At 47.6% G+C, this 27,359-nt stretch overlaps 2 protein-coding genes across 5 annotated transcripts in view; one reads left to right on the forward strand and one right to left on the reverse strand.

The window, feature by feature from the left end:
- TAX1BP1 (Tax1 binding protein 1) overlaps nucleotides 1–1,466 on the forward strand; it is a 93,702-nt gene extending 92,236 nt beyond the window's left edge. For all 4 annotated transcript variants that reach the window (XM_025993092.2, XM_025993093.2, XM_025993094.2 and 1 more), the window contains one exon: nucleotides 360–1,466. In XM_025993092.2, the coding sequence (XP_025848877.1) occupies nucleotides 360–561 (202 nt within the window). In that variant the 3' untranslated portion in view covers nucleotides 562–1,466. The remainder of the gene's footprint in view (nucleotides 1–359) is intronic.
- Nucleotides 1,467–1,988: 522 nt separating this feature from the next.
- JAZF1 (JAZF zinc finger 1) overlaps nucleotides 1,989–27,359 on the reverse strand; it is a 339,605-nt gene continuing 314,234 nt past the window's right edge. Inside the window, exons 4-5 of the mRNA XM_025993096.2 lie at nucleotides 11,812–11,981; nucleotides 1,989–4,377 (exon numbers count right to left, since the gene is read on the reverse strand). Of these exons, the coding sequence (XP_025848881.1) occupies nucleotides 4,201–4,377; nucleotides 11,812–11,981 (347 nt within the window). The 3' untranslated portion in view covers nucleotides 1,989–4,200. The remainder of the gene's footprint in view (nucleotides 4,378–11,811; nucleotides 11,982–27,359) is intronic.

Consider the following 27,359-nt stretch of genomic DNA (forward strand, 5'->3'; position numbering starts at 1 on the left):
GGAAATTATAAGCTTATTAATTTTTAACAGAAAATGCTGTTTGTTAAACTATAATTAAAGATTGAGGAATTCTTGTTAATCTTCATTTTATGGTTGAATTTTTGGGATTTTTAACAAATTTTTTTGTCACTGTGAAACTCAATTTAGAGGCTTTATGAGTGGTTTACATAATTGTTAGTAGCAAGTATTTAGAAGCAGAAAGAAGTTTCTGAAATAACTGAAGATTTTCAAGGTAAGTCATTCAGAGTGAATATCAGCTTAACTAGATAAATATAACATTGTCATATTCTGAAGATTATGCTGTTAGAAATTTTACTTATTAGAAATATGTAATTCTTTCCTTTTCCTATTTCTTCAAGCTTTGACGTTCACAAGAAGTGTCCCCTCTGTGAATTAATGTTCCCTCCCAACTATGATCAGAGCAAATTTGAAGAACATGTTGAAAGTCACTGGAAGGTGTGTCCAATGTGCAGCGAGCAATTCCCTCCTGACTATGACCAACAGGGCTTTGAAAGGCATGTGCAAACTCATTTTGACCAGAATGTTTTAAATTTTGACTAGTTACTTTTTCTTATGAGTTAATAATACAATTTAGCAATTAAAAAAAAAAAATCACCTCAAATAGACCACTATGGAGACCACAAGGTATCACTTATGTGCACCCTCTACCACACTTTTCTGACCAAGTGCTACTTTTGAGTTTTGTGTTACTAGGGTCAGAGTCAGTCTTCAGCTTATCAATAAATATAATTGTAACCCTTGTTAATCTTACCAGCTTAATAACACCAAAAAATCTTACCAGCTTAAGAAAAGTTTTTCTGTGTTTGTATCTTTATTTATTCCCCAGTTTGCAAAACTATATCAGTAAAGGAAATGATTACTTTAATGTTGCCACACTGAAAATATATGTATGTAGAGTGTGTCATTTAGCATATTTACAAGTTTTTGTTGACCTTGTTGATTGAGCATGACTACTAAATATTATGTAATAAAAGTAATTTATCATTTACAGTCTTGCAAAGTAATTCTTTGAATATAGAAGCTTCCATAATATAGCCCATGAAAGGAGGTTTTTTAGCCTTCTTTAGAAATGGAGCTGCATGTAGAATGAGATCACATGCTTGCAGTATAGCAAACACCTTTTTATATTTGAAATGTTTGCTTTTAGGAATAGAAGGCATATTTTGCTAATTTTACGACAAACATTTTAGACCGATCTGATTATTTTTAAGCCATCTTGAAGTTGTATTTCTATCTAATAGGAAAATGGAACAAGATAGGTTATAGTGCAGTTGTTTCATATTAAATGATCTAAACAGTGGTGTTTGTGGGATAAAATCACAGAAAATGTACCCATATCTTTTTCACATCTTCTTGATTAAAATGTGATTATAAATGCAAATCAATGTGTTCATTATGTCTCTGTATAGTATTCTCATTATCATTAAAGAGGACACTTTTTTGGAGATGTTAATTGTCACATTTATTTGAAAATTTGCAGTAGCTTTTCATTAAGTCTAAACTTTTATTTGTTTTTGGTCTGGGCCTTTAAGCAAATTTCTGAATGGTTATTTCTCTTTTAACGTTAAGAATTTATGGACTTTGAGTTTCCTTTTTGTAGTTATCAAAATATTTAAGCTTGTCTTAAGCAAATTAGCTAGGATGTTAACCTAGTACTCAGTGCGGTGGCATTATGGTGTGCTGTGTGTGAACTGCATACACATGTTGCTTGTGTTTATTTCTGAAAGCAGAATTTGTATTGCTGGAATCCTTTAAAAATTTTGAGTGAAGGGCAAAAACAAGATATGGTGGACTGGAAAGCAGTAGTATTGAAGACTCCATGTCTTCCCTTCCTGGGAGATGGCAGGTAAAATATGTTCAGTGGTAGCATTTTCATGTTGCATCAGTTAATTATGGGGCATGCCAACCTAAAAGTACCCTTCCAATATTAGAGTGGTAATGGACACTAATAAAAATAAAGAGCCATGTTTATTTTGGGTCAGAGGCAGTTTATTTTAAATGTGATTTCATTTACATTTATAAGCAGCTTTTCTTGACAGCAATTTTGATTAAGTTGCCTTCAGTTCTAAAACAAACCTCTGTTGCTTTCAAACTTAATGTGCTCTGTCCCCAACAAAACATATGAAAATATAATTTAAAGCACAATTTTCACAGACACAGTACAATACATTCACTATACACGGTATAACAAAATATTCCCATCCTTACCTGTTTAGTAATACTGTCACAATGAATAAGTAAATAGAAATTGAATTTGTTTTATAGTTGAAAGAAATTTAACATGCACAATGACTATTTAATGACTGTTTAGCTGTTGAACTACTGATCCAGCCTACAGTTTCTTGCACTAGAAGGAGCAAAGCTAAATAATAACTGCTGGCCTAAAAAATTTTGGTCAATTGTAGGTAGATATGAAATATCCAGGTAGGGCCTTCTTATGCACCAACTAGTTGCTTCTCATGTCTGGATCACCCTTTTAAACACAGAACACTGTATATTCAGGACCAAGACCACTCTTCAGAGATCTAGGAAATTTTTAGAGGGCAGTGTCTTTATAAATACTTTACTTTAAAATCTCTCATTATGAGGGATTCACAACTGAAGAATATAGAAGCTTACCCATCTGGCCAGCAGGGCTATCATCCTTTCGAACTGTCTGAAAATTTGAGGAGGGACACCTGCTTCCCAGCTCTAAGACTTTCATCAAATGGGAACATGGGAAGAAAGTTATGTTGTAAGCACTTCATGTTTGCTTTTCACCAGTTTTGTGGGCAGTTAGCCATCTCAGAGCAATTTTTATTGCATAATGAGGCAATTGGTAAACTCTTGTATGTTTAAGGAAAAGCACTTGGGAGAAAAGAACACTCAAGGCATGATGGTATTGTTGGTGAGAAAAACTTCAGGAATGGTCCAGACGTAGGTCACTCTAACGGGTCATACTAGTCACTCTTTGACCACCTGCTGCAAGAAGCACTTAATTGTCAATAAGGCTCAATTTCGTATTTCAGCAAAATGTGTTATAAAGCTAAACAGACATTGCCAATGGGAATAGAGACCTCTACGATGTGATGGAAAAAGTGCCTTTAAAAAAAAAGTCTAAAAACACAATGAGCATGAAGAAGAGGCAATAAGGGGGTCTTAACAAAAATGTTCTCTTTGAAACGTGCTTGGAATTTTAATTCTTATTTGCAACCCACAGGTTTGTTAGGGCAGTGGTTGCAAGAATTGGCAACACATAAAACATTAAATCTGTTGGCAATAGAGAACTACAAAGTGCTTTAAAACTTCACCTAAAGATGAAGATAGAACTAAATTTCACACACACAAAATTTGCACTTTAAGTATTTCAAAGTGTTTCCTAACAGATTTCAGGGAAAAGTATTTCACTAAACTGTTATCTTGGTCCAGAAATATCAATAGGCATAAACCGAATCCCTTGCACCCAGCAGGCACTCAATGAATGTGTGTTAACGAGTGAACTGAATAGACTATTTTGTACAAAAATGCCATTTATAACACTAAAAATGATTGGTAAGTCAGATGGCAAGATTTTCAGCTTCTTAAGGGGCAAAAGGATTTGCAAGATAATATAAAACACAGAAAGCACACCTTTTATGTATGTTATTTAAATATGAAAATATTTTTAGCATATTATGTTAAACATTCTTATTTATATTTCCATTACCTAAAGTCTTTCTACTCACAAATACTAACTCCATTATGTAAGGCATGGTAACCAGTTTGATAATGAAGGTATTATTTTGGTTTTGAACATAGTGAGTTGATGTGTTGAAAAATTTCAATCACATTACAATCTTGGAAAAAAAAATCTCAGTGCCAGCCCCTCCTCCCCCCGTTGATATCACTGCAATACAACTAAATAATATGCAACATGCCCTCAATTTTATTTTGTTTTGGGGGAAATGTGCTGAAGAACCTAGAGCTTCTTTTGTTTAGCACCTTATATCAAAGTAATGAAAATGGGTATGATGATTACATGTGCAAATGTACAAAATCATTAACTCTACAAAGATACATCATTCCAAAATTACAGAAAAAATTTAAAGCATGCATTTAATTCTTTAAAGGGTTGCTGAATGCTTCCCCTGAAAAAAGGTGGCTGTTTTCAAAATCAGCAACTGCTGGTGAGGATTTCTTGGCACAGTTATGACCAGCATGTTATTGCTGCATCTTCCTGATAATCTCAGCCGACACCGGGGGGTGGAAATTGATTGTGTGGTGCCGCAGGCCCTGAGCTGTCTTGTAACTCTTACCACAACGACATTTGAATGGTTTGCGGACACGAATCTGTGTTCTGTGACCATTCTTAGCGTGGTACTTTATGCCATTCACATTCTGTGGAGAAGACAAAATATCACCTATTAGATGCAATCAAAATGTCAGACCGGGGACGTTTGCTTGGTGTGGGTCTGGATTAAAATTGGACATCTCTTGGATGGCAGGTGTGTACATAGTAGGCATTGCGTGAACTCCGTTTCAAGGAGTCTAATCATAGGCTGTGCAGACTGGGTTGCAAACTAGGCCTCAGTTACTCCGAAAATGAAAGTACTGGCTTCCTTAAATTTTATGCAGAATATGTATTTAAGACTGTATAAGGAAGCAGAGTTTCCTCTGCCTAGAGCTTTGATTCCTCTCTGGATTTTCTTTTCTACTTGAAAGAGTGTTAACAATAAACAACTATAGTATCATATCCTTGGGATGGCCAGAAAATGGTCTTTTTATTTTATTTATTTATTTATTTTTTTAAAATGGTCTTTTTAAAGATAGAAAACACTGGGCAATAGAATTCAAGACATAAATAAATCCTTGATATAGAAACACAGCTTATATTATTTTGTTTCCAGACAGCTGTGAGAATAACCTACCTTACCTAGGATTTTTGTCCATTTTCTACTCTGCATTAAGCCAGTGTGTGTCTCACCGTGGGAGCTCCTTGCCTAAATCATGCGCTGGCAGAGTTGCGTGTGTTAAATAAGCAACATGGGCAAGACTGGGGCTCATGTTTATGTACTGCATTCCAAACTTACAATAAACATTAAAAATCTTTCTTAGGTTATTGAGGTGTCAGCAACATAAAAGTTCCAAACTTCAAATTGGCATACAAATCCCAAGTGATACATAAACATATCAAAATGCTTTTTGGTTTTCTAGTAACTGGTTTTGCTACTGCACTAGAATATTCTATGTAAGACTCCTGCCTAAAGTCACTCTACAGACTTATTTTACTATTGTTCATCCCAATTAAATGGTGAGAAAATAGGCACTGAAGTAACTGATGGAAGAGATGAGAGATGAGAAAAGAATAAATAGCGGTCATATTAGAGCATAGGTATCAATTCCCAAGTCAGCTCTTGCCAGATTTGGGAGTAAGGGAAGAGAAAAAGGGCTTGAAGCAAAATTGTTAAGAACTGATCACCAGAGGAGTGGGCTGTTTCCAAAAGTATTACATGAATCTAGTCTCACTGAGCGTAGTCCTGAGACCAGCTAAAGGATTCCAACACAATGGTCTTTTTTTTGTTTTGTTTTTTTAAGATTTCATTTATTCATGAAAGACACAGAGAGAGAGAGAGAGGGAGGCACAGGCAGAGGGAGAAGCAGGCTCAGAATGCAGGGATTGCACCCCGGGCTAAACCCCTGCACCATCGGGGCTGCCCCATCACAGTGGTCTTGACCTTTATTCATAAGATGCTCTTACTGAGCTCCCAGATACAGGGACCGAGTGCTCTTGTGTCAGCATCTGCCACTGCCTGGCCCACAGCAGATGCTCAGTAAGCATTTGTGAGTGAATTGGTTAAACATGGTTCGCTCTTCTGGAATTAACAGTTTCCATTAAAGTGTGTTAAGTGGTTATTTCTATTTACGTTTCCCTTTTAGAGATTCCTAATGCACATTAGTACTTTTAAAAGTCCTTTGGTAGAGAATCCCATTTGACTTAGTTGAACCCAAGGGGGCCAAATAGCAACTAGTTGGCTGTGTTCAGGTCAGAGTGGGACCTACGGTTGTCAACTGAGTCCAAGCACAAGGACACAAATACCCCTTCCACCCTGAACTTGGCTCTTCTGTGTTTCTTTCTGTCTGTCCTGCATCCGTCCTTGCATGCAGGGCAAGGAAACCCCTCACTCTTGTTCTAGAGGCATGTTGGGGAGAATTTGCTGTGAAGGGATACAGGGAAAGCAGGGACAGTGGCAAAATCAGACCCATTACCATGATGGGTCCCCTGCCAGCCTGCTGCTGTTCCAGCCATCCCAGAAGCAGCTGAGGGGTTTGAGTAAAGCCAGCGTGTATCCAGCCTGAGCTGGCATCTTCCTGCAACTGCATGGGATGCCCAGGCAGGAAGCACCTAGCTGGTGCCAGGCAACCCGAAGAACCATGAAAAATAGGAACAGTTTTAAGCTACTTGAAATAAAGGCTTATGACCATTAGGAAGCACCATCAACTTGGGAAATAACAAATTAGGAAGTCTCCTGGATACAATACTAGAAATTTGCATTTGTCTGCTTACTAATATCCAAATTAGCTCAACAGATTTTCACCTAGTAGGGTCCTTTTCTGTAGATGAAGGGTGATTCAAACATTTCATATCCTTGTTTTCACAGGAACTTGTTGCAAAGATGGGTCACTAAATGTCCAGCTACTCCTATGCCCTAGAGTCCTATAACTTGTCAGAAAATAGGGGAAAACCCAAAATAAAAACATTTGACTAACAAGCCAAAATGCATGGCAACTCCAATAGGGACAGGGCTTAAATACTCCATCGGGGCTGAGCTTTTATCATAAATTAGGGGAGGGGAAACCTGAAACCAGAAATTGCTAAAGCCACAAGGAGCCAATCCAACGTGACCAGATCTGGAGTTCACCAGAAGGACAAGCCCAAGGTTGAGGTGATTTCAGGTTCTGTGGTCTGTTCCCAGCTTCAGTGTAAACACCGTGTTGTGTGTCTGGCTGTGAGACTGTCAGGAAAACACAGCTCACTCCATACATTTACTTTATTACTCTGGGAAAACCAGTAAGCCAAGTGCACATTTAGAAACTGTGGCATGTCCAGGGTTGGCCGAAGAAGCTAAAAAAAACCTGCATTAACTGTCTTTGTTGCTGTGATTTAAAATGTTGTCGAGTGTCAGTGGGGCACCCTCCTCCCCTCAGGGCAAATGTTAGTCCGCCTCTGAGAGTCAGGGTTTGTCCGTCTGTTCATTCACATATAGCGGTGGGGATTCTTTCTTTTTTTAAGAAATATTTTATTTATTCATGAGCATACACAGAGACGGGAGAGAGAGGCAGAGACACAGGCAGAGGGAGAAGCAGGCTTCATGCAGGGAGCCTGACGCGGGACTCGATCCCGGGACTCCAGAATTGCACCCTGGGCCAAAGGCAGGTGCTAAACCGCCGAGCCACCCAGGGATCCGCGGATTTTTACTTTCTACTAACACCTGAGGTTTTTAAAAGATTTGCTGACATTGATCACTGCGGACATCCTGATGGAAGTTTGGTCTTTCAGAAATATGAGTAACACCACCAAAAAGGCAGGTGACTTGAAAACCAGATGCTTAAATCCTCTGGTCTCTGAGTAAAGGAGAATGGAGCTTTGAAAGGGCAAGGAAGAGGAGGGGGGTCACGGAGGGCAGGCTCGAGAGCTGCTCGGCTGAGTGCCGGATGCCTGGCCAACCCCGTGCTCCTGTTTGAGATGAACAGATGCTCCAGAAGGTGAGCGAGCAGGTAAACGACAGACCTGGGATGCCTGGTTCCAGAGTCCACATGTCCCCCAGAATTCCAGGTACCTCATGTGCTAGGTACTTGGTACAACCAGTGGGTGGTCTTTGAACCACCTTGCAAGTTGGGAAGGATTGGGACATTCCAGCTGGAGAAAACGGTCTATGGACTCCAGTGGTCAGGCCCGGGGATGCGTGCGGAGGAAGGGGCCGGGCAGGAGGTGGAGGGAGGGAGGGGCCTGCCCGGCTGGGTGGGTGGAGGGCAGCGGCTCGTTTCCATGCGGCTTCTAGCATCAGGAGCTCCCTGCCCTGACCCGGGAACGGAGCCGGTCAGCAGACAACCAGTAGTTTCCAGGCGCCTCTCAAAATGCCAGTCCAGATAAATCACAAAGTCCGGACGCCAAGGGGGGCCACGGTGTCCTGGACGGCATTTGATCTGTCAGTACTGAGACCGAGGAGGTACAAGATGTGGACGTGTGCCCTTGAGAGAAAACCCGTTACCTTTAAATTCCCTGTAGGCCTTGATGTCCTACTTAAAGGAGGGGATGAAGTCCCGGGGTTTGATGAAAAACTAAAACACAGGAGCGGGGTTGGAAGGGGTGGAAATGTTAGCGTGGAAAGTAAAGCCGCTGGCAGCAGCGTGAAGTGCAGGCGCCACCCCGCCGGCCCGGCCGCACCTGCAACATCCGGGCTGCGTCAGGCGGGCACCACGTCTCTCAGCCCCCTCTTAACGCCATCTGTGCCCAGCACGGGCCGCTGTCGAAATGTAGAAAATACAAAGGGACATAAAGACAGAACTGGGCCGCCCCGGTGGCTCAGCGGTTTAGCGCCGCCTTTGGCCCGGGGCGTGATCCTGGAGTCCCGGGATCGAGTCCCGCATCAGGCTCCCTGGATGGGGCCTGCTTCTCCCTCTGCCTGTGTCTCTGCCTCTCTCTCTCTTTCATGAATAAATCAATGAAATCTTTAAAAAAAACCCAAACAGGTATAATCAGTAACATCTGAAGTACCTTCCTTATTTTCCCACGAGAGAAAAGAAATTGGACTCCCCATGAAGTATTTTTTTGAAAGAAGCGTTTTGATGGCAGTATTTATTCCATTTCCATATTGTTAGAAATTTAGTAATTCCCAAATTTGTGCTGACTGTAACTAATGTGATGGACACGCTTGTGTATCAGTGTTTGCATCCCTGGTGATGTGCTTGGGATACATTTTTAGGAGAATCATGGAGTAAGGAATATATGGACTTTTTTTTTTTAAGTTGTGATTATTGGCTGCCAAGTTACAACCCAGAAAGCCTGTCTACCAGGGCTTCCGACGGGGCCCTTAGAAGAGGGAGGGAGGCTCAGATCCGCTGAGGGGGGAGAAGGGCTGAGCTGCCTCAGAAAACCGTGAGCAACACACCTGCTGCCTGTGCATCTAGACCTCGGAGGCCAAGCTTCCTTCGTGGCGCTGAAACCCTCTGTGTTCTCCATGTAGTGCCAGGGACCCTTTCACAGAAACTTTTTAGGGGACATGTTCTATGTTTCTTAAAGTAGCAAAATGCCTTTAGTTCTGACAACTCTAATGTTAAACGCCATCAAAGGAAAAGAAACCTCAAAGCACCTTCAACCCATCTTTTCAAGCCATTGCCAATTCCAGGCTTGGGGAGTCCTCTCTCTCCCTTGACTGAAACCACAAGAAAAGTGAGGAGCACCCAGGTGGACGGGATCGGTTGCTCAGCCTGGAAGGCGTCTGGGACAAAGGCGACAGAAGGAGTCCTGCCACTGCTTTGGGGTTCCGGTGGCCCGCTGGCGGCCACACTGTCCTCTTCCCCACACGTTTGGCCTCCGTCCCTTCATCTCTGTGCCTTCATGCTGAGCACCCGTGCCCGGGGCTGGGCAAGGGTCTGGGAGCCGTACGGACGCCTGGTGCAAGGTGGTACGTGCTCTCCAGTGGTAAGAACAGAGCTATGGAGAGGTCGGGGGCCAGAGCATCGGTCTGCGGTGGGGGGATCAGTCTGGGAACTGGTGAGGGCTTCCCAGAGGAGGTGGCGTCTGAGCTGTGCCTTGAGAAACGAGGGGGACTCAAATGAGAGGTACTGATGGGGAGAGTGGGGGGAAGAGGCATCCGAGGTAAAGGGATTAATATGGGGAACGACATGGAACCTCAGCTGTCCTGCCGGGGCCCCCTGCCCTGCCCTGCTCAGGAAGCCTGGCAAGCCGGACACCTCATCCTTCCATTCTGCAAGTGCCAAGAAATGGTGAGGAGAGCTGGTCCGGGGTCCGTGGCCAACAGCGGGCAAGCGGCGACCAGTGTGAAGTGAGCGCGGGGGACCAAGGGCTCGGCAGCCTGACCCCACCGCGCTGCGGCCCGAGAGCCTCCCTGAGCCGACGGCCAGGCCGACAGCTGCGCGGTGGGTAAGACGCAGTGGCCGCAGGCGGGCACCAGCGCCTGCGACAGGGGTCCCGCGGGGAGGCCACGCGCGTGTCCTCGTCCCTCGTGCCACGGCGTGGCGGGCCGGCCCAGGAACGGAAACTCACAACCCCTCGTGGAAATCAAGAGCACCCCTGCCACCCATGTCATTTGTGGGGTGGTGGCACCGCAGCCCAGGCCTCGCTCAGTTCTCTTGCGGCCTTCGGGGCAGGGAGAGCACTCAAGTCCCATCGACCCCGGTGTAGACAACTGTAGGAGAAACTGCTGGAAACCCAAGGACAGTAAGAGCAGAAGGATGATGACAGGCTAACAGGTGGCCGGGGCGGGAGGGGGGGGCCGCTCACCCTCTCCAGCCAGAGTAAAGGCTGGGGCTCCCCCCGGCCCTTTCTGGGGTTGCCGCAGTCTGGTCCCCCTTTTAACACTGTTGATGTGCGTGACACCCCCTAAGCAGTGTTTGGGCGCTTGCGAGAAGGCAGCAGATGCCAAGCACCAGGGGTGGCTAAGCTTTCTCCACTTTGAACCAAAAAAAAAAAAAAAAAACCAGAAGGAAAGGGCTGCAGTGCCAGGGCTGCCTCCGGGAGGAAGGAGCGCGGCCACCGTGCTTCCCGGGCTCCTGAGGGGACCACCCCCTGGCCTTCCCTCCGCCTCCCGCGCCTCCGACCCAGAAAACCTACGCGTGCACCTGAGTCACGGCTGCCCCGGCCCGTGGGGCTCGCTCGCCTCGGCCGGCGCCTGCGGTTTACGCAAAGCGCCCCCGACCGTCCACGCGGACACCGGCGCCCACTTTCTACAGGCGGAGCCGCGGCCACTTCTATCGGCTGCTGGTACCAAAAAAATAAAATTAAAAAAAAAATCACTGAAGTAGGGTTGTGTGTTTAGTGTTCAGGGACACAATTAGGAGCCACGTGAGAAGTGCTTATGCCTTCACACACCTTTTACACCTTTTTACAAACAGGAGTCAAGGTGCCGAGCTGCAGGCCGGTCAGCACGTCCTCAAGGTAGCGCGGGGCTCCGCGACTTGTCCCCGCTCACAGGCGGCTTTGTGGGGGGCCTGCTAACGGCCACTTCGGGGGGACGTCGGCGAGTTTGGGTTTTAGGGTGCCCTCTGGACCGAGCCCTGAACGTCATGGTGTTTCTCCCTGTTTGTCCCTTTGTCCCTGGCCACTGCTGACACCAGTCAGGCTCTCCGGGGCGCGGGTCCTGTGCCGAAAAAGAGCAAAGGCCCCTTTTCTGGGCAGCCCGGGTGGCTCAGCGGTTTAGCGCCGCCTGCAGCCCAGGGCGTGATCCTGGAGACCCGGGATCGAGTCCCGCGTTGGGCTCCCTGCACGGAGCCTGCTTCTCCCTCTGCCTGTGTCTCTGCCTCTCTCTCTCTCTCTCTCTCTCTCTGTGTGTGTCTCTCATGAATAATTAAAAAAAAAAAAACAACCCACAATCCTCCCACCAGAAAACCCGCCTCTGGACCTCTGCTCCCACACGGAGCAGCGAGGGGGAACCCAGCAAGCACCCCGAAGCCAGGAGCCCGCGCGTCCCCGGGCAGGTGTGTCCGCGAGGCCGGGCGCCCCGCAGACGCCAGGAGCTGCTACTGACGCGGGCCGGCCCCCCCTCTGCTCCCCCCCCCCGGGGGCCAGGGCTCAGGTGCTCGGGCCCTTACCTTGTATCTCTTTTTACATCCAGGAACCGGGCAGGCGAAGGGCTTCTCTTCGCCCCCGTTCATGCACATGGAGCTGAGGATGGCCTCGGAGCTGATGGCGCTCTCTGTGGTCCAGGACTCATCGCTGTCCGACTCCTCGTAATCCACCTCCTCCTCGTCGTACTCGCTGCCTGCAGGGCCAAGGAGGCAAGGACGGTCAGCGCGCTCGGCCTGTGGCCCGGCCCCTCCTGCTGGCGCTCGGCCGCCCACGCCCACGGGACGGGGAAGGCGGTGGCCGGACCCTGGGCGCCCCAGGCACCGGGGCCGCCAGGCTGTCCCGAGGCCGAGACCTTCGCTCGCACCTGAGACCAGGCTAAGGGCTCCCCGACCGCGGGGGCTGCAGGCCGGCTGAGCAGCCCTTGACCCGGACTCTGCGGAGGCGCTGGGTGGGCTCTGAGGCCCGGGCCGGGAATGACCGAGGACACAGGCACCCCGGCCCAGCAGGTGCCCGCGCGGCTGCGCCCCACGCTCCGGAGCACAGAGCCTGTCCCCACGCCTTCCCGCTTCCTGGCCCAGGAGAGGCGGAAACCGGTGGGACGGGGTTGCAGTCTACACTGGCTAGGTTCCTCTGCGCTTGGAACTTCTAATCTTTTCCCTTCTGGCTTGAGCTGAGACGCCCAGGGGCTTACCCCAGGCTACGGAGCAGGACAGAAACGCCTCAAGCTCGGAGCCAAACTCACCATAAGAACATGCAAGGATGGGCAGCCCCAGTGGCTCAGCGGTTTAGCGCTGCCTTCAGCCCAGGACATGATCCTGGAGACCCAGGATCGAGTCCCACGTCAGCTCCCTGCATGGAGCCTGCTTCTCCCTCTCCCTCTGCCTCTCCCTCTGCCTGTGTCTCTGCCTCTCTCTCTCTCTCTGTCTCATGAATAAATAAATAAAATCTTAAAAAAAAAAAAAAAAAAAAAAAGAACATGCAAGGTTCCAGCTTGTGGCAGAGCCAAGAATTCTCTAGCACATTCTGTCCCCAGGGGAGGACACCCGGGGTGTCCCAGGAACCCCTTCTGGGGTTCCCTCGCTGTCCACAGCATTCCCTGGGAGGGCGGACTGCTCATGGGGGGAGGGCCAGTCCCGTGTATTCCCAGCTCTGCTCAGAACAGAGTTAAAAATCTACTTCATGGACTTCTGTTCAGGACGGTGGGGATGCAGAACCACTTCCACAGGCAGCCGCTTTTTGCTCTTTTTTTTTAATGAGGCCCAAAGCCATTTATTTTGAGCTTTTGCACAATACAACCCCGAAGGACATAATTCTACAGATCATAAACAGTGTAAAATAATATGTTGACAAGTCTTAATGCATTTACAAGCCCCGTGGAATAAATAGGAATTATGGCACAACATTAATAAGAATTATATGGTAGCAATTACAGTTGTGAAATTCATCCCCCAGGTGTGAGGCTAAATTGCACCAGGGGCCTGCCTGGGTGCTCCATGGTCTGTCTCTGCTACATCAATTATTTCAACACCAAATATTGGCATTTTTATTGGGTTTCATTTTAATAGGCATTAATAAGATTGTTTGAAGAGCCAATTGAGCCAGGCACAAGGACGCCGGCTTCTGAAGCTAACACTTCAAAGGGGCAAAGAAGGAAGGCAAGGACCTCTTGTGTTTTAGGCACCTTCGATGCATCATCCTCACGGAATCCTCCAGTGGCCCTGTGAGGTGGGGAGGACAGGCACTTCCCTGAACACGAGGAAACCGAGTCCAGAGAGGTCCAAGAGCTTATGCGCTTTCACTGAGCTATTGAGGGATGTTGCTTTCCCCCTGCCCTGCTTCCGGCCGCCAGGGCCAGCAGCCACCCGAGGGGGCCCCTTTCAACCTCCTTGCAGCTGCCGCTCCTTCACCATCTACCTACTCGGATGGAAATCAGAGCAGTCTGTTTGGAAGAAACTCTTGGGTGGTGCAGAGAAAAAGCAGCTCAGCAAAAAAGGAGGTTGTGGAATTAAATGTGAGTTTCAGCAACTCTCTTGTGCTTGGCTGTAGCCCCCAGAAAGAAGAGACCCAGTTTGGAAACGCCTGTCCGAGACAACGCAGGGACGCATGCACCCTGCCACGTTTCTGGGTCTGTGAGCAAATTTCGAAATCTGTTTTTAAGTAGGGCATTGTTTAGGACATTTTACTCTTAAACAAATGCCACATGCTGGTGTCCTTTAAATTGCTTGTTAGAAAACTATAAATGCTATTTCACAAAGCTCCTCCAGCAGGACTTCAGAAAGTTAGAATGACTAATTTACCCATCTAATTGGGCTAATTTGTTAACCTGAATACCAAGAACCATGCAACATTTACAACTGGGGGGGGGGGGGGGGGGCGGTGCCTCAGACCCACTGACGGCTTAATGAAGCCCAGCAGAAGATAAAACTTCAAAACTCCACTGGATCAAAAGGAGCCGGACCCTAAGGGCTTGGTGCGGGGGACATAGTCGCCTGGAAACCATGCGGCACCCAGTCCCAAGGGGGGGCAGGTAGGGGGACCACGCAGTTCATCCAAGTTGGGACGCCCATGGGAGTGAACACCAGCTCGGGGACGACAGGCACAACACGGCACTGTCCCTGGCTACCTGGGCCCTCCCACCCCACCCCAGGCACTGGTGCACTATGAGGTGCCCTGGGTGCTTGTGAAGCTCACCATCTCCTTGGGTAGGGGATCAAGAAAGACCTGTTTATACTTAATTCTGTCCTATAACAAAGAACTGTGTGTGGACCCGGGTTCATGTCCTGGCTGGGCATGTCAGCTGAGTGACCAGCTACTGTCATCCACGTTCTCGTCTATGAAATGGGCACAAATCTCTTCCTTGCACTTTCAGGATTTGAATTAATGTCTAGAGAACGTCTGGCACGGGAAGATCCGCACACAGTTAAGTGCTCAAAAGATGGAAGACACTGTAACATCATTTTTGCAATAACATCACATGTATGTCTTATATGTAGAATCTTTAGAAAGGCCTCCTGTGAACCCAAACAAAAACAAAAATAATCCTGAAAACTACGGGAATCTCCACTAGAAGAAATACAAGCGGGACTTCATACCGAGACCCGTGCAGAGTGTGCACTGATCTGCCACCAGCGAGCTGTGTGACCCCAGGCAAGTGATGTCACCTCTCTGATCTTTAGACTCCTCACCTGTAAAATGGGCTAACAGTACTAGCCAGCTCTTAAGGTTGTTGTAAAGAATACGGAGTTCTCTGGGCAGCCCCGATGGCCCAGCAGTTTGGTGCCGCCTTCAGCCGGGGTATGATCCTGGAGACCCAGGATCGAGTCCCACGTCGGGGTCCCTGCATGGAGCCTGCTTCTCCCTCTGCCTGTGTCTCTGCCTCTCTCTCTGTGTGTCTCTCATGAATGAATAAATAAAATCTTTAAAAATAAATAAAATAAAATAATAATAAAATCAATGTACTTAGAACAGCGCCTGGCATATGGTAAGCATTAAAGGAGTATTTGGTCATAAACAAGTAAAAATGTCACAAGAGCAGTTTCCGTATTTCACCCACTGTTCTCAGGGTGCTCACTTTTTTCAAACAGAAGAGCGTGTGGGGGAGCTCCGTTGCTCATCTTAGCTGTACCCCCCCCTCCCGGCCTCCCTGTCATCAAACGGAGCCGAGAGCAGCTGCGAGGCCAGGCCTGCTCCTCAGCTGCTGTCGTTCACTCTGCAGCCGGAGGGCCCAGGGCAGGTGGAGACAGGCCACGTGGTTCCCCAAAGCCACACATGCGCACGTGCCAGCGCCCGCTTGGTGCTAACATCTGGAAAACTCGCCGGTGGGGCCTGTGGTGTCCTGCGGAAAACATCTGCAAACAACTGCTCTTCGTCTGCTTTCTAACATCTTTGAACTCTAGGAAGAGCTAACCCGAAACTAAAGTTGCTTCTGTAGTTACAAAAACATCTGAGCCTGTCTTGTCTGAGGACGAAAGTAAACCCTAACCTGGTTCGTTTGCTGCGTCTGCTTCATCTATTTCCTTTTTTCTTTTCTTTTCTTTTCTGTTCTTTTCTTTTCTTTGTTTCTTTTTTTTTCCCTTTTCTTTCTTTCTCAAAAGATTTTATTTATTTATTCATGAGAGACACACAGAGGCAGTGACACAGGCAGAGGGAGAAGCAGGCTCCCTGCAGGGAGCCCAATGCGAGACTTGATCTCAGGAGCTAAACCACCGAGCCCCCCAAGCGTCCCTGGATCTGATTTCTATATTTCACAAACCCGCTATTCTCTTTTTAAAAGACAGTACACTGCAGTCCTGGTGGCTTAGAGGTTTGGCGCCGCCTTCGGCCCAGGGCTTGATCCTGGAGACTCGGGATCGAGTCCCACATCGGGCTCCTGCATGGAGCCTGCTTCTCCCTCTGCCTGTGTCTCTGCCTCTCATGAATAAATAAAATCTTAAAAAAAAAAAAAAAGGATTTCTGGGTTGCTTGCTCAGTGGTTGCACGTCTGCCTTTGGTTCAGGGTGTGATCCTGGAGACCTGGGATCAAGTCCTGCATCAGGCTCCCTGCATGGAGCCTGCTTCTCCCTCTGCCTGTGTCTCTGCCTCTCTCTCTCTCTGTCTCTCTTTCATGAATAAATAAATAAAATCTTTTAAAAAATTTAAAAAAAATACAAGACAGTACACCCTGTCAAAAGGCCCCTAGGAACAGAGGATCCAAAGGCCCGGCAGCGCCACTGAGCATGCTGGGGGAGTTCAGCCCCAGCAGCCTTTCCATTAAGATGGTCATTGCTTTTGCTGATGCTCTGGCTGCCACTCTCTATGGCTCTAAGCGTCTGTCCCAACACCAGCTCTCCCAAGGGCCTGTTCATTTCGGCACACAAATGGGCAGCAAGGGAAGATTTTAGGGGTCAGCCTGGGTGGCCCAGCAGTTTAGCGCCGCCTTCAGCCCAGGGCGTGATCCTGGAGTCCCCGGATCAAGTCCCACATCAGGCTCCCTGCATGGAGCCTGCTTCTCCCTCTGCCTGTGTCTCTGCCTCTCTCTCTCTCTCTGTCTCTCACGAATAAATAAATAATATCTTTAAAAAAAAAAGAGAGAAGATTTTAGGGATGTACTCATGACACAATAACACTGCCTGCTTTCGGTTAGCCTCCTTTTAAGCCTTTTGCTCTCCAAATTCTGGCACTTGCTCAGATATCTAAACCTCTCTGCGTTTACTTGGATCTTTAATGAAAAATGTGGCTAAATAACGAGCAAGTTTTGTTTTTCCACACACTCTTCTGGAACCAGAAAGAGTTGGGAGCTGCCTCTGCCATCTAGGGTAGGGGTGCCTCGTGTGTGCCTGGTGGGAGAGGTACTCTCCGTATAACCGACCTTTGTTTCCCCAACCTAACACGGGGAAGAGGGGGGCTGCAGGTAGTGATGGAGGTGCTGAAGGTCCCCCAGCTAGAAACAGGCAGACTGCACCGGGACCTGGCAGTTCGGTCCCAAAAGTCTGTGCTCCTTTGACTTGTTTTCATTTTTTTATTTTTATTTTTTAAACATCTTATTTATGAGAGACACCGGGAGAAAGAGAGAAAGAAAGAGGCAGAGACACCGGCAGAGGGGGAAGCAGGCTCCATGCAGGGAGCCCCATGCGGGACTCGATCCCGGGTCTCCAGGATCGGGCCCTGGGCTGAAGGCAGGTGCTCAACCGCTGAGCCATCCAGGGATCCCTGATTTGTTTTCAAAGTGAGTATCCCCCATATGAGGGAGATAAAGAGGTGACATGCAAGACCAAGCCCTGGAAATACTAGAGAGGACTTAAAAGGGATGCATCATGCAGGGTCACTCGCAGCCTTGTGCGGGGGGACATGTGAGCAGGTGGGAAGCAGCGCCCAGGACCCAAGTGGCAGGACCTGCCCTCCCGGGTGGGCACAGCCAGTCTTTCAAAGCAGAACTACGCGAGTAGTTTCATCAGGGCTCCGCTTTGCCTTAGCCATTGTGAATTTTAAAATAACGTGCATCAAGGTCAGAGCTTCTCTACGAAGACGTAATTTCACCGGGCACCGCCTCACATCGACGCCGGCTGCCACCGCTCTTCCTCAGGTCGAGCGTTCTACTGTCACCGACCACAGCCACACGGTCCCCACGTGGGGCCTGTCGCGGGCGGGACGGCAGCTCGGACAGGCAGCCCCGGGAGCCCGTCTCGGCGTCTCAGTCGGGGCAGCGAGCGCAACCTAGCACACGGGGTCGCACGGTAAGACAATTACATCCCGAGGATGGCCAGAGAAAACCTTACTGGTTGTGAGCAAAGGAAGTAAAAACCTGAGCTGGTCCCCTGAACCACGTGAAAACACAAGGTGGCCTGGAGCCTCTGCACGGACACGCACGTGCAGATCTGCACCCCTCCCTGACCCACATCGCGGGCCGGGAGCCCCGCTGAGCGCCTCTGCCAGCTCACTGTCACTCGCCCCTGGAGCCCCTTCAAACCTTGTCTACTGCCCTCCAACCTCTGCTCACCTGCCCTGTGCTCACCCCTTCACTCCCGGGCACATGGCCTGCTCTCCATTTCAGCACCTCTGGTATTCTCCTTCCTTGTATTCACAAACATAAAACACTGACATACAGGTAGATTAAAAAAAAAAAAAAAAAAGTCAACCTCTTCCAGAAACCCAATACACCACATTTTTCCTATAATGTAGATCATTAATATTCATGCAAAAGTGGTAACTGCAGTGACAGCAAATTAAAACTCTCCTGGGGTGTCAAATTCTGGCAAATACATTAGCTAACAGTTGCCTCTCTGCCTTATAGATTTATCATTATAAATTAGCTTTAATTGGTACTGACCCACTTTACAGGAGCTGCAGCGACAACGGTCTAAACGAATTGGCAACGTTACGGTTCTGATGGAAGACACGCTACTGGCTCCGAGGGACCATGTGACAAGCCTCGACAATGCTTGACCTCCTTGCTCCTGGCCTCAGCTCATTCCTAGAATGTCATTCTCCCCCACCGCTCCTTCACCATGGAAATGGTCCTGGCTCTCCAAGCCAGAAGCACCCTTTTCCTTATAGGACTCAACACTTTCTAACTTACTGGGAGGCCCTTGGTTATGTGCCCAGGGCTGTGCTTGTACGGAAGGAGGCAACGATGTGCATTTGCTGAATCAGTTAATGAGGGAACATATTTCACGGGTTCTAGTAGTACAAGGGGACCCAAGACTACACAGCTTGTACTCCTGACCTCCCCCAGTCTTAGAAAAAGATAATAAATTATATTGCGTGCCTGCTTAAAACTCTCCAATGGCTTCCCCCATCAAGGAGCAACTCAATGCCTTATCGTGAGCTTACTCCATGTCATAGTTGTTTGGAACTTTAATACCTGAAGGACTTCTTTTTTAAATAAGAAAACTTCAGAAAGATTTGTGTTTTTTTAGTGCTAAATTTTATACCTATAAGTCTATTTAACAAATGTTTCTAAATACTCAAATACTATTAAATAAATAAAAATATATTTTTTTAAAGTAAGCTCTATGCTCAACATGAGGCTCAAACTCAAGACCCCAAGATCAAGAGTTGCATGCACTCCCAACTGAGCCAGCTAAGCACCCCCAAAATACAATTTTTAAAAATATAATGCTCTAATATATCCATCTAAGTGTTAATCACAAACTCAAATTCTATACATTTCAACATTGTGCCAACTTCACCATTTAAGTAGTTAAGGTTTAAAATATCTTAAAAACAGACAAATCATATACGTAGTCCCAATGACTATAAAACCTACATTTAACCTAGAACACAAGTTGGTCCTATAGATTTATTTTGTCATGATTTTCATTCTTAGCTTTGACCTTCCTGAGGTTACAAGGCAAGACCTAAAAGAACCAGAAGCTGATTTTGGCCAGTGGAAGGCAGGGGTTCTGAGTTACTGACCAACTGACACTCGGTCAGGTTCAAGGGTGAGCATGCATTTCCTGGGCTAGACACCTGGCATCTTCACTCAAGCTCCATTTGCTCAGCAGACAGCATTTTAAAAATGTTTATTTATTTATTCACGATAGACAGAGACAGAGAGGCAGAGATACAGGCAGAGGGAAAAGCAGGCTCCATGCCAGGAGCCTGACGCGGGACTCGATCCTGGGACTCCAGGATCGCGCCCTGGGCCAAAGGCAGGCGCCAAACTGCTGAGCCACCCAGGGATCCCACAGACAGCATTTTTAAAGCCTGTGTCTTTCTTGCCATATGACGTCTTCAATATAATCACTAGGGCCACTGGAGATAGCATCTTCTGGGAATAAGGGATTCCCTCCCAGGGCAAACGGCTCTTGCCCCATCTTGCAAACCACCTTCGCACACACCCGCTTCCCACCATTGGTGACAGGCTGCAGGCTGGTCTCTCCTATGCCTGCCCCAGTTCTACTTTACCTGCAACTCTGGGGCTTACTCACAACCCCCTGCCAATCTGCCAATGGAGGTGGAGAAAAACAACACCTGCGTTTCATAAACCAACCTCCACTTTACAGAACACAACTGCCAATGCACCCCGAGAGAGCAAAATGTAGAGAAACAAAAACACATCCTGTTATTTCCACCGTTCTTCTATTACAGCTACTTTCAGACACACTTGACATTAACTTCTCCATGGTCAGTACCATCTTGGACTCATTTCATAGTCCCAATTAATTACCAGTCATCAACATAGTCTTTGATGCTCAAATTACTACAACTTGGCTGCTGGAAACCCTTTGAGGTGGTCTCCAGACTTTATGGTTATTTTCTCTGCTATTAGTTTTTAATTAACATTTTCTTCTCTTTGATCAAAGTTATCACTGTACACAGTAAGTAGTCGGATAGTTCTTCGTGACTGGCAGTGAAAAAGAGGAGTCCTCTGTCTCATCCTCCCTCCGCCCTCCTCCCTGCTCCCTGCGCTTATACCTCTTTACCTGGGATTCACCTCTTGGCTTCTAAACAACAGGACTCTACTGCTTCTTTTTGATGTTCCGTCTTGGATCCCTACTGACTATGCAAGATAAGAATTTTGGTATTTAGGGCACCTGGCTGGCCCAGCTGGTAGACCGTGTGTGACTCTTTATCTAGGGGTGGTGAGTTGGAGCTCCATGTTGGGTGTAGAGGTTACTTAAAGAGGTAAAATCTTGGAGACACCTGGGTGACTCAGCGGTTGAGCGTCTGCCTTTGGCTTGAGACGTGATCCCAGAGTCCCAGGATCGAGTCATGCATCGGCCTCCCCACGGGGAGCCTGCTTCTCCCTCTGCCTGTGTCTCTGCCTCTCTCTCTCTGTGTGTCTCTCATGAATAAATAAATAAAATCTTAAAAAAAAAAAAAGAGAGGGGATCCCTGGGTGGCGCAGCTGTTCGGCGCCTGCCTTTGGCCCAGGGTGCGATCCTGGAGACCCGGGATCGAGTCCCACGTCGGGCTCCCGGTGCATGGAGCCTGCTTCTCCCTCTGCCTATGTCTCTGCCTCTCTCTTTCTCTCTCTGTGACTATCATAAAAAAAAAAAAAAAAGAGAGAGAGAGAGAGAGAGAGAGAGAGAGAGAGAGAGAGAGAGAGAGAGAGAGAGAAGGTAAAATCTTTGGAAAAAAAAGAATTTTGGTCCTTTTATTTTTTAAGATTTTATTTATTTATTCATGAGAGACACAGAGAGAGAGGCAGAGACAGAGGCAGAGGCAGAAGCAGGCTCCATGCAGGGAGCCCAATGTGGGAGTCGATCCCAGGACTCCAGGATCACGTCCTGGGCCAAAGGCAGGCGCTCAACCACTGAGCCACTCAGGCGTCCCGAATTTTGGTCTTTTACACACTTCCAAGCCTGCTCCTGCACTTCCCCTTCTTCTAGTAGGACCGCATCACGACACTAGGTCTCATCGGTGTTCAGTGTTTGCATCATCATGACACTGGGCCTCAGTGAACTATGACCACGGTTTTGTTGCCCTAGGAGTCACTCAGCACATTTCCGGAGCCTATGTGTTCTCCTCTCCTCTTTCTCAACTTCATTCTCCTCCTCACCATCCTCATCGTCATAAGGGCAGCTGACACAGGGCTTCCCCAGGTGCATTAGCTCACATAAACCCTTGCAACAACGCTAAGAGGCTGCTACTATGATTATCTACGTTTTATATCAAAGAGAGGCTCGGCGAGGCAGAGTGCCTGGTCTGAGGCTGCAAAGCTTTTCCTTGGCAGAGCAGGGGTTCCACCCTGGCCACCTGGATACGGAGGCTGCGTTCCTAACCAGTATGCTGCGCTGCTTGCTTGCATTCATCCCAAGCTCCCCTCAAATGTCACCACCCCCAAGAGGCCAGCCCTGATCACCTTGACTACTTCTGCAGGCACAATGTCCTGCCCCCCACCCCCCAGTGCCTTTCTCACAACACATCTAACTTTCTAAATGATCTTCTTCTTGTCCTCATTACCCTTCTTCCTCACTAGAAAGCAAGCACCACACCCCTGAATGCCTGGAGTCCTTAAAAGCCTCTGGGGCACAGCAGGCACTCTAGATCTATTTGCTGAACAAACAAATGAAAGGCAAGGGCAACAACATCAGGCTTCCCGAGACATGCTGCCAACTACCCTACTTGGGATGGAGGGGGGTGTTGGGGGTAGAAATTCAAGCATGGGGGCGAAGTGAAGATACAAAGTAATTAGGGATCTGAGATGCAGGTTCTGCTGCTTAATGACAAATGAGATGCACAAACCCAAGTCCCTGTCACCTGCCTCTGTGTTTTTTTTTTTTTAAGATTTCATTTTTTAAGTAACCACTGCACCCAACATGGGGCTTGAACTTACAACCCTGAGATCAAGAGTCACACGGTCCACCGACTGAGCCAGCCAGGGGGTGCCTCTCTGTGTTTTTTGACAAAGTGGAAAGGGTTACAGGCAGCTGCGCTTCCCACCAGTACATGCTGACAAAAAGGGGAGCCCTGGAGAAATGCTCAGGCTGTTCTCCCGCTAAAACACCTGCCAGCATTGTAAACAGAGCATAGACTCCACCAGGAGGGCACAGCCCTACCTGCCACCTGGCCACTGCGGTGTGACTGCCAGCATCGAGAGGGCTAAGGTGTGCACAGAGCAGGTGGTGACTCCCCCTGGTTCCTTCACCCTCCATCAGGGGAGTGGGGAGGATGTCGCTCTACCTCCATGGCCTGTGCCTTAATTTGAGGTCAAGATCAAGGGCTGTTGCAATCAGCATCTTCTAAAAATTGGAAATTCAGATTTTAAAGCAATTCCATGAAGCAAGAGCAAGCAAGTGTGCATCTGAATAGGCACATTCTCAGAAAAAGATGAAAAGAAAGAAACATGTAGAGAAACTGGCCCCTTTTCGTTAACCCTTCATTGTTACCCCTCTTGATACTTTTCTTCTATTTACTTTGAGACCTCAGAGAAGCATTCTGTACACTTTTCTGTTACCTGCTTGTTCCTAGCTCCGTTTTCATCATTCCACACTAACCCCCAGCCCACCCCGGCGGAGTCCTCTTGCCAATTTAGAGCTCCTGCTGGGCAGACTTCTCTGGGTACCCAATCTCCCAGCTCCTCCTCTGGGTTGGAGGAGAAAGAAACTGCTTCTAAAAACAAAACCAAAAAAATTCCATCTCCTTTCTTGTCTCCAGCTCTTGGCTATTTTTCAGGAAAAATGAGCAATAAGAAACGATGTCTCGTACGCCTAAAATAAACGTAACACCACGTGTCAACCATAGGAAAAAAGAAATGACAACGTCTCTTCAGTACAGCACGGATTTCAGCAACATCCGCCCCCTCCCAGTTCTCGGCTGCAGTTAGGAGCCCCACTCTTTCACCTTTGGGGGAGAACAAAATGGCTTGTTTTCCCTGAGTCTTCTAGTGGCTGCTCAGTATTCATGGACATTTAACCTAAGTTTCCAGAGGCAATAGGGCAGCTCTTGAGACCTACTTCCAGTGCAGAGTCGTAGTGTTTCCAAACCGCAGACTGTGACCCATCAGCAGGTCGTAACATCAATTTGGTGGAGCACTTAAAAAAATAAGGATGGAATGGAATAGAAAGTGTCAGAGTGTAAGATGTGCTTATAAACCTTTTGTTTCAGGGCAGCCCTGGTGGCCCAGTGGTTTAGCACTGCCTTCAGCCCAAGGTGTGATCCTGGAGACCCAGGATCGAGTCCCACATCAGGCTCACTGCATGGAGCCTGCTTCTCCCTCTGCCTGTGTCTCTGTCTCTCTCTCTCTCTGTGTGTGTGTCTCTCATGAATAAATAAATAAAATCTTTAAAAAAACACTTTTGTTTCAGGTGTGTGTCTCCGTGTAAAATATAGTTCTCACTTGTGAGTCATGGTAAAACCCTGGAGGCCATTTTGACCATTAGCATCTTGGTTTATAGAACTTCTAACTACAAGAACCATTTCATCCAGATGAGAAAATCATCAAACAATTTTAACCGACATTTAAATAGGATGTAAAAAGGGCTAAAAGAGAGAAAGGTCATTTTTGGCAACCATCAACAAAGTCTCATGTCAGCTAGCAGGACCCTATGCTCTACTTGAGAAGGTGGGATGTTGGCAAACTGACCTCAGGACCATCAGGAGGGGCGCAAGTCGATGGGAGCCAACGGGTGACAGGTGAGATATGCAAGTGACACGTGTATGCAACGGATAGAAAGTATGAGGACAGTTCTTCACTGATTCAGGTACCCTTTAAGATTGTGTCCCACCATGATCTTTTTGAGTATTTTCAAGGACAATCTTTATTTTCCGGTTAGGTGAATCTGGTTCTAAAGAATGGCCCGAGTCATTCACAGATCTTGTGCTGAGTTAAGAAGGGTCATGCATGGTGCTCTGGACTCTCCTCAGTCTGCCATTAAGTTGCCAAACAGAAGGGGTTCTCGGGGTTTCAAATCTAGCAGTGAAGCCAGGAAGCACCAAGCCTTTGAGGGATGAGCAGGCCTTCTGGGGCCAATGCTTTGGGCCAGACCCCGAGAATCACAACCACCCAGAACTAGGAAGGAACTGGAGCTGAAAGGAACTGGATCTCTCAGAAAGGAGAGGTCTGTCCAAGGGCAGCTGGCAGATCCATCTTCCCTATCACCGTAATGGGCTCACTGGGAAATCGCCATCACCAGAGAAGTTCTCCTTATTCCTTGCAGCATCCCCAGCACTGAGCAGGCCTCAGCTGATCCCTGTGGGATGAGGGAAACCCACAGCACAGGCCCCTGCATCCAATGGACGTTTGCTACGTGACACAAATGCACACCGGTAGGTGTATGTAATATACCCATTTTGTACTTTATGATTATGCTTATTGAAAACACAGTACGACTTGAATATGATCAAATGAAAAGAACCACGATGATAACATCAGAGACCACAACCTGTGAGAGGCCCAGACAAGCTTAATCCTTCGGTTAAACCCAATTAGCACAACACTCCTGAACCCTCTCCAGAGGCTGTATGGGAAGGCAGGTAATTCAGGGCCCTGAGAGCTGGCTGCCTGCATTAGGATTCTGGTTCTGCTATTACTGGCTTCCGACCACTGATTTCACCTCTTTCTACCTCCATTTTGTCATCAGTAAAACCACAATAGGACCAGAGCTGACCTCATAGTGCTACTGAGAAGACCATTTAGCATGACAATTTAGCATGTAGAAGGCGATCGGATTCATTTCTGGCATAGGAGTGAGTACTCTATTAGCACTAGCTGGAATTATTATTTTAATCTGTAATCAAAAACTGTCTAGACTTGAAAGGAATGACCAGGGATAGACAGAGCCTAACATGAGATCATCTGGCTATAGTCATCTGCTGAAAATACACAGACAAAAATGTCTGATGCAGTTTACATTTCCAATACGATGGATTAAGATACTGATTTCTAACACTATCAGGGAAAAAAAAATGTCAATTTGGGATTACATTCGCTGAACTTTTTTTGTCGTTGTTGTTAATTTATTCATCACACTGGAGACCCAGGGACAAAAGAGACCTGTAGGTGAGGGCAGCCCGGGTGGCTCAGCGGTTTGGCGCCTGCCTTTGGCCCAGGGCGTGATCCTGGGGACGGGGGATCAAGTCCTGCATCGGCCTCCCTGCATGGAGCCTGCTTCTCCCTCTGCCTGTGTCTCTGTCTCTGTCTCTGTCTCTGTCTCTCTCTCTCATGAATAAACAAAATCTTAAAAAAAAAAAAAACAAACCTGGAGGTGTGCAGTGAGGACGTGGGCACCCCTGATGGGTCACTATCACACCGTGGACTCCTCCACTGGGGGAATGCCCTGCTTTTAAAAACTCAAACTCTGAAAAGCAAGGGAGTGGACAGAGGATCTGCTCATGACGCCAGCACAGCCTCGTCTGCAGTGAGGCACCTGCCACAGCTGGCTATTGCTGTGGTGTGTTCCCCCCTAACTCTGAAGTACAACGTGCTGTGTTTAGAGTGCACACCTACAGACAGGGTGAATCTGTGCCGAGAGAAAGTTCCTTTGGATGGCAGATATGAGAAAAATGCCACAATCATCAAGCTGAGAATTAATGAGGGTCCACCAGCAAGTGCCAGCTTCTCCTGCATCAGAGTAACATCCTCCTTCCAGACATAGCAGATGACAAGGAAATGCACCGCAACAGAAAATAAGTTGCTCCTCTGGGGAATCATGTCACGAGAGTCACTGAGAGTTCACACCAATCTCAGAGATCTCCCATAAAAGCTGAGTTTCACACTTCGTCCCATGTGGAAACTACAGCCTGGGCCGCATGAAAAACGAGTTTTATGAGAGTACTTCTGATTTTTAAGAAGGCTATTTGGCTTCATAACAGGGCAGCTTCCTGAAAGCACCAGTAATGTGGGCTTTACATACTGCACACATCGGGCTGGCTTCGTGATCACCGGGGCCGCGTTAAAATCCACTGAAACGTTATGCATGTGACAAACCTTGACAAAAGCGATTGGGAGAAACTGCAAGGGAGAGAACTTCCCAGTCAAAGAGATCGTTTGAAAGGTGTTATAAAAGTGAGGTAGACTTTTTACGCTCCAGGCATGATAATAAAGGCTCGGGTGAGAAGCAGACATGGCTTTTCCTGCTCCTAGCACCACCTCCTCTTCCCCACAATGCTTTTTGGCCTAGCTTCTCCTCCACCCTGGGGGGTGGCACGTTCTTGAAGGCCCAGATCTTAGTGTGATCATCCAGTGACCTGGACAGTGCTTTTCCTTTTATTTTTTTGGCAATATCTCACGCTCGCTAGAAGACCTTTGCGAACCTGACAGCCTGGGTCCCAGTGCTGGCTCCTTCACTGACTCACTACTCGGTGACGGCGGGCAGCTTGCCCAAGTTCCCTTTGCCCCAGAGAACCCACAGCAGAGCATTAAATGAGTTTAGTATATACAAAAATACACCTGCCACTTAGCACTGTCGTTAGCATTTTCACCAGCTCAGCAGACAGGTGATGTCACAAACTGTAAGGTCAATCAGGACGATGGATGTTGCTCAGTTATTTTTGAAGACCTAGGGCCAGTGACAGGCCCCAGGAGCCACAGAGGTTAGCAAAGTAGCCCAAGGGCACCTGCATGGCTGTGGCTGGTTCCTGCTCCCTCGCTCAGCGCCCGTGCTCCAGGCCCCTCTGTCCCCTGTGCTTGTCCCTCTTGCCTTGCCCC

The sequence above is a fragment of the Vulpes vulpes genome, chromosome 7, assembly GCF_048418805.1.
Source record: "Vulpes vulpes isolate BD-2025 chromosome 7, VulVul3, whole genome shotgun sequence".
NCBI lineage: Eukaryota > Metazoa > Chordata > Mammalia > Carnivora > Canidae > Vulpes > Vulpes vulpes.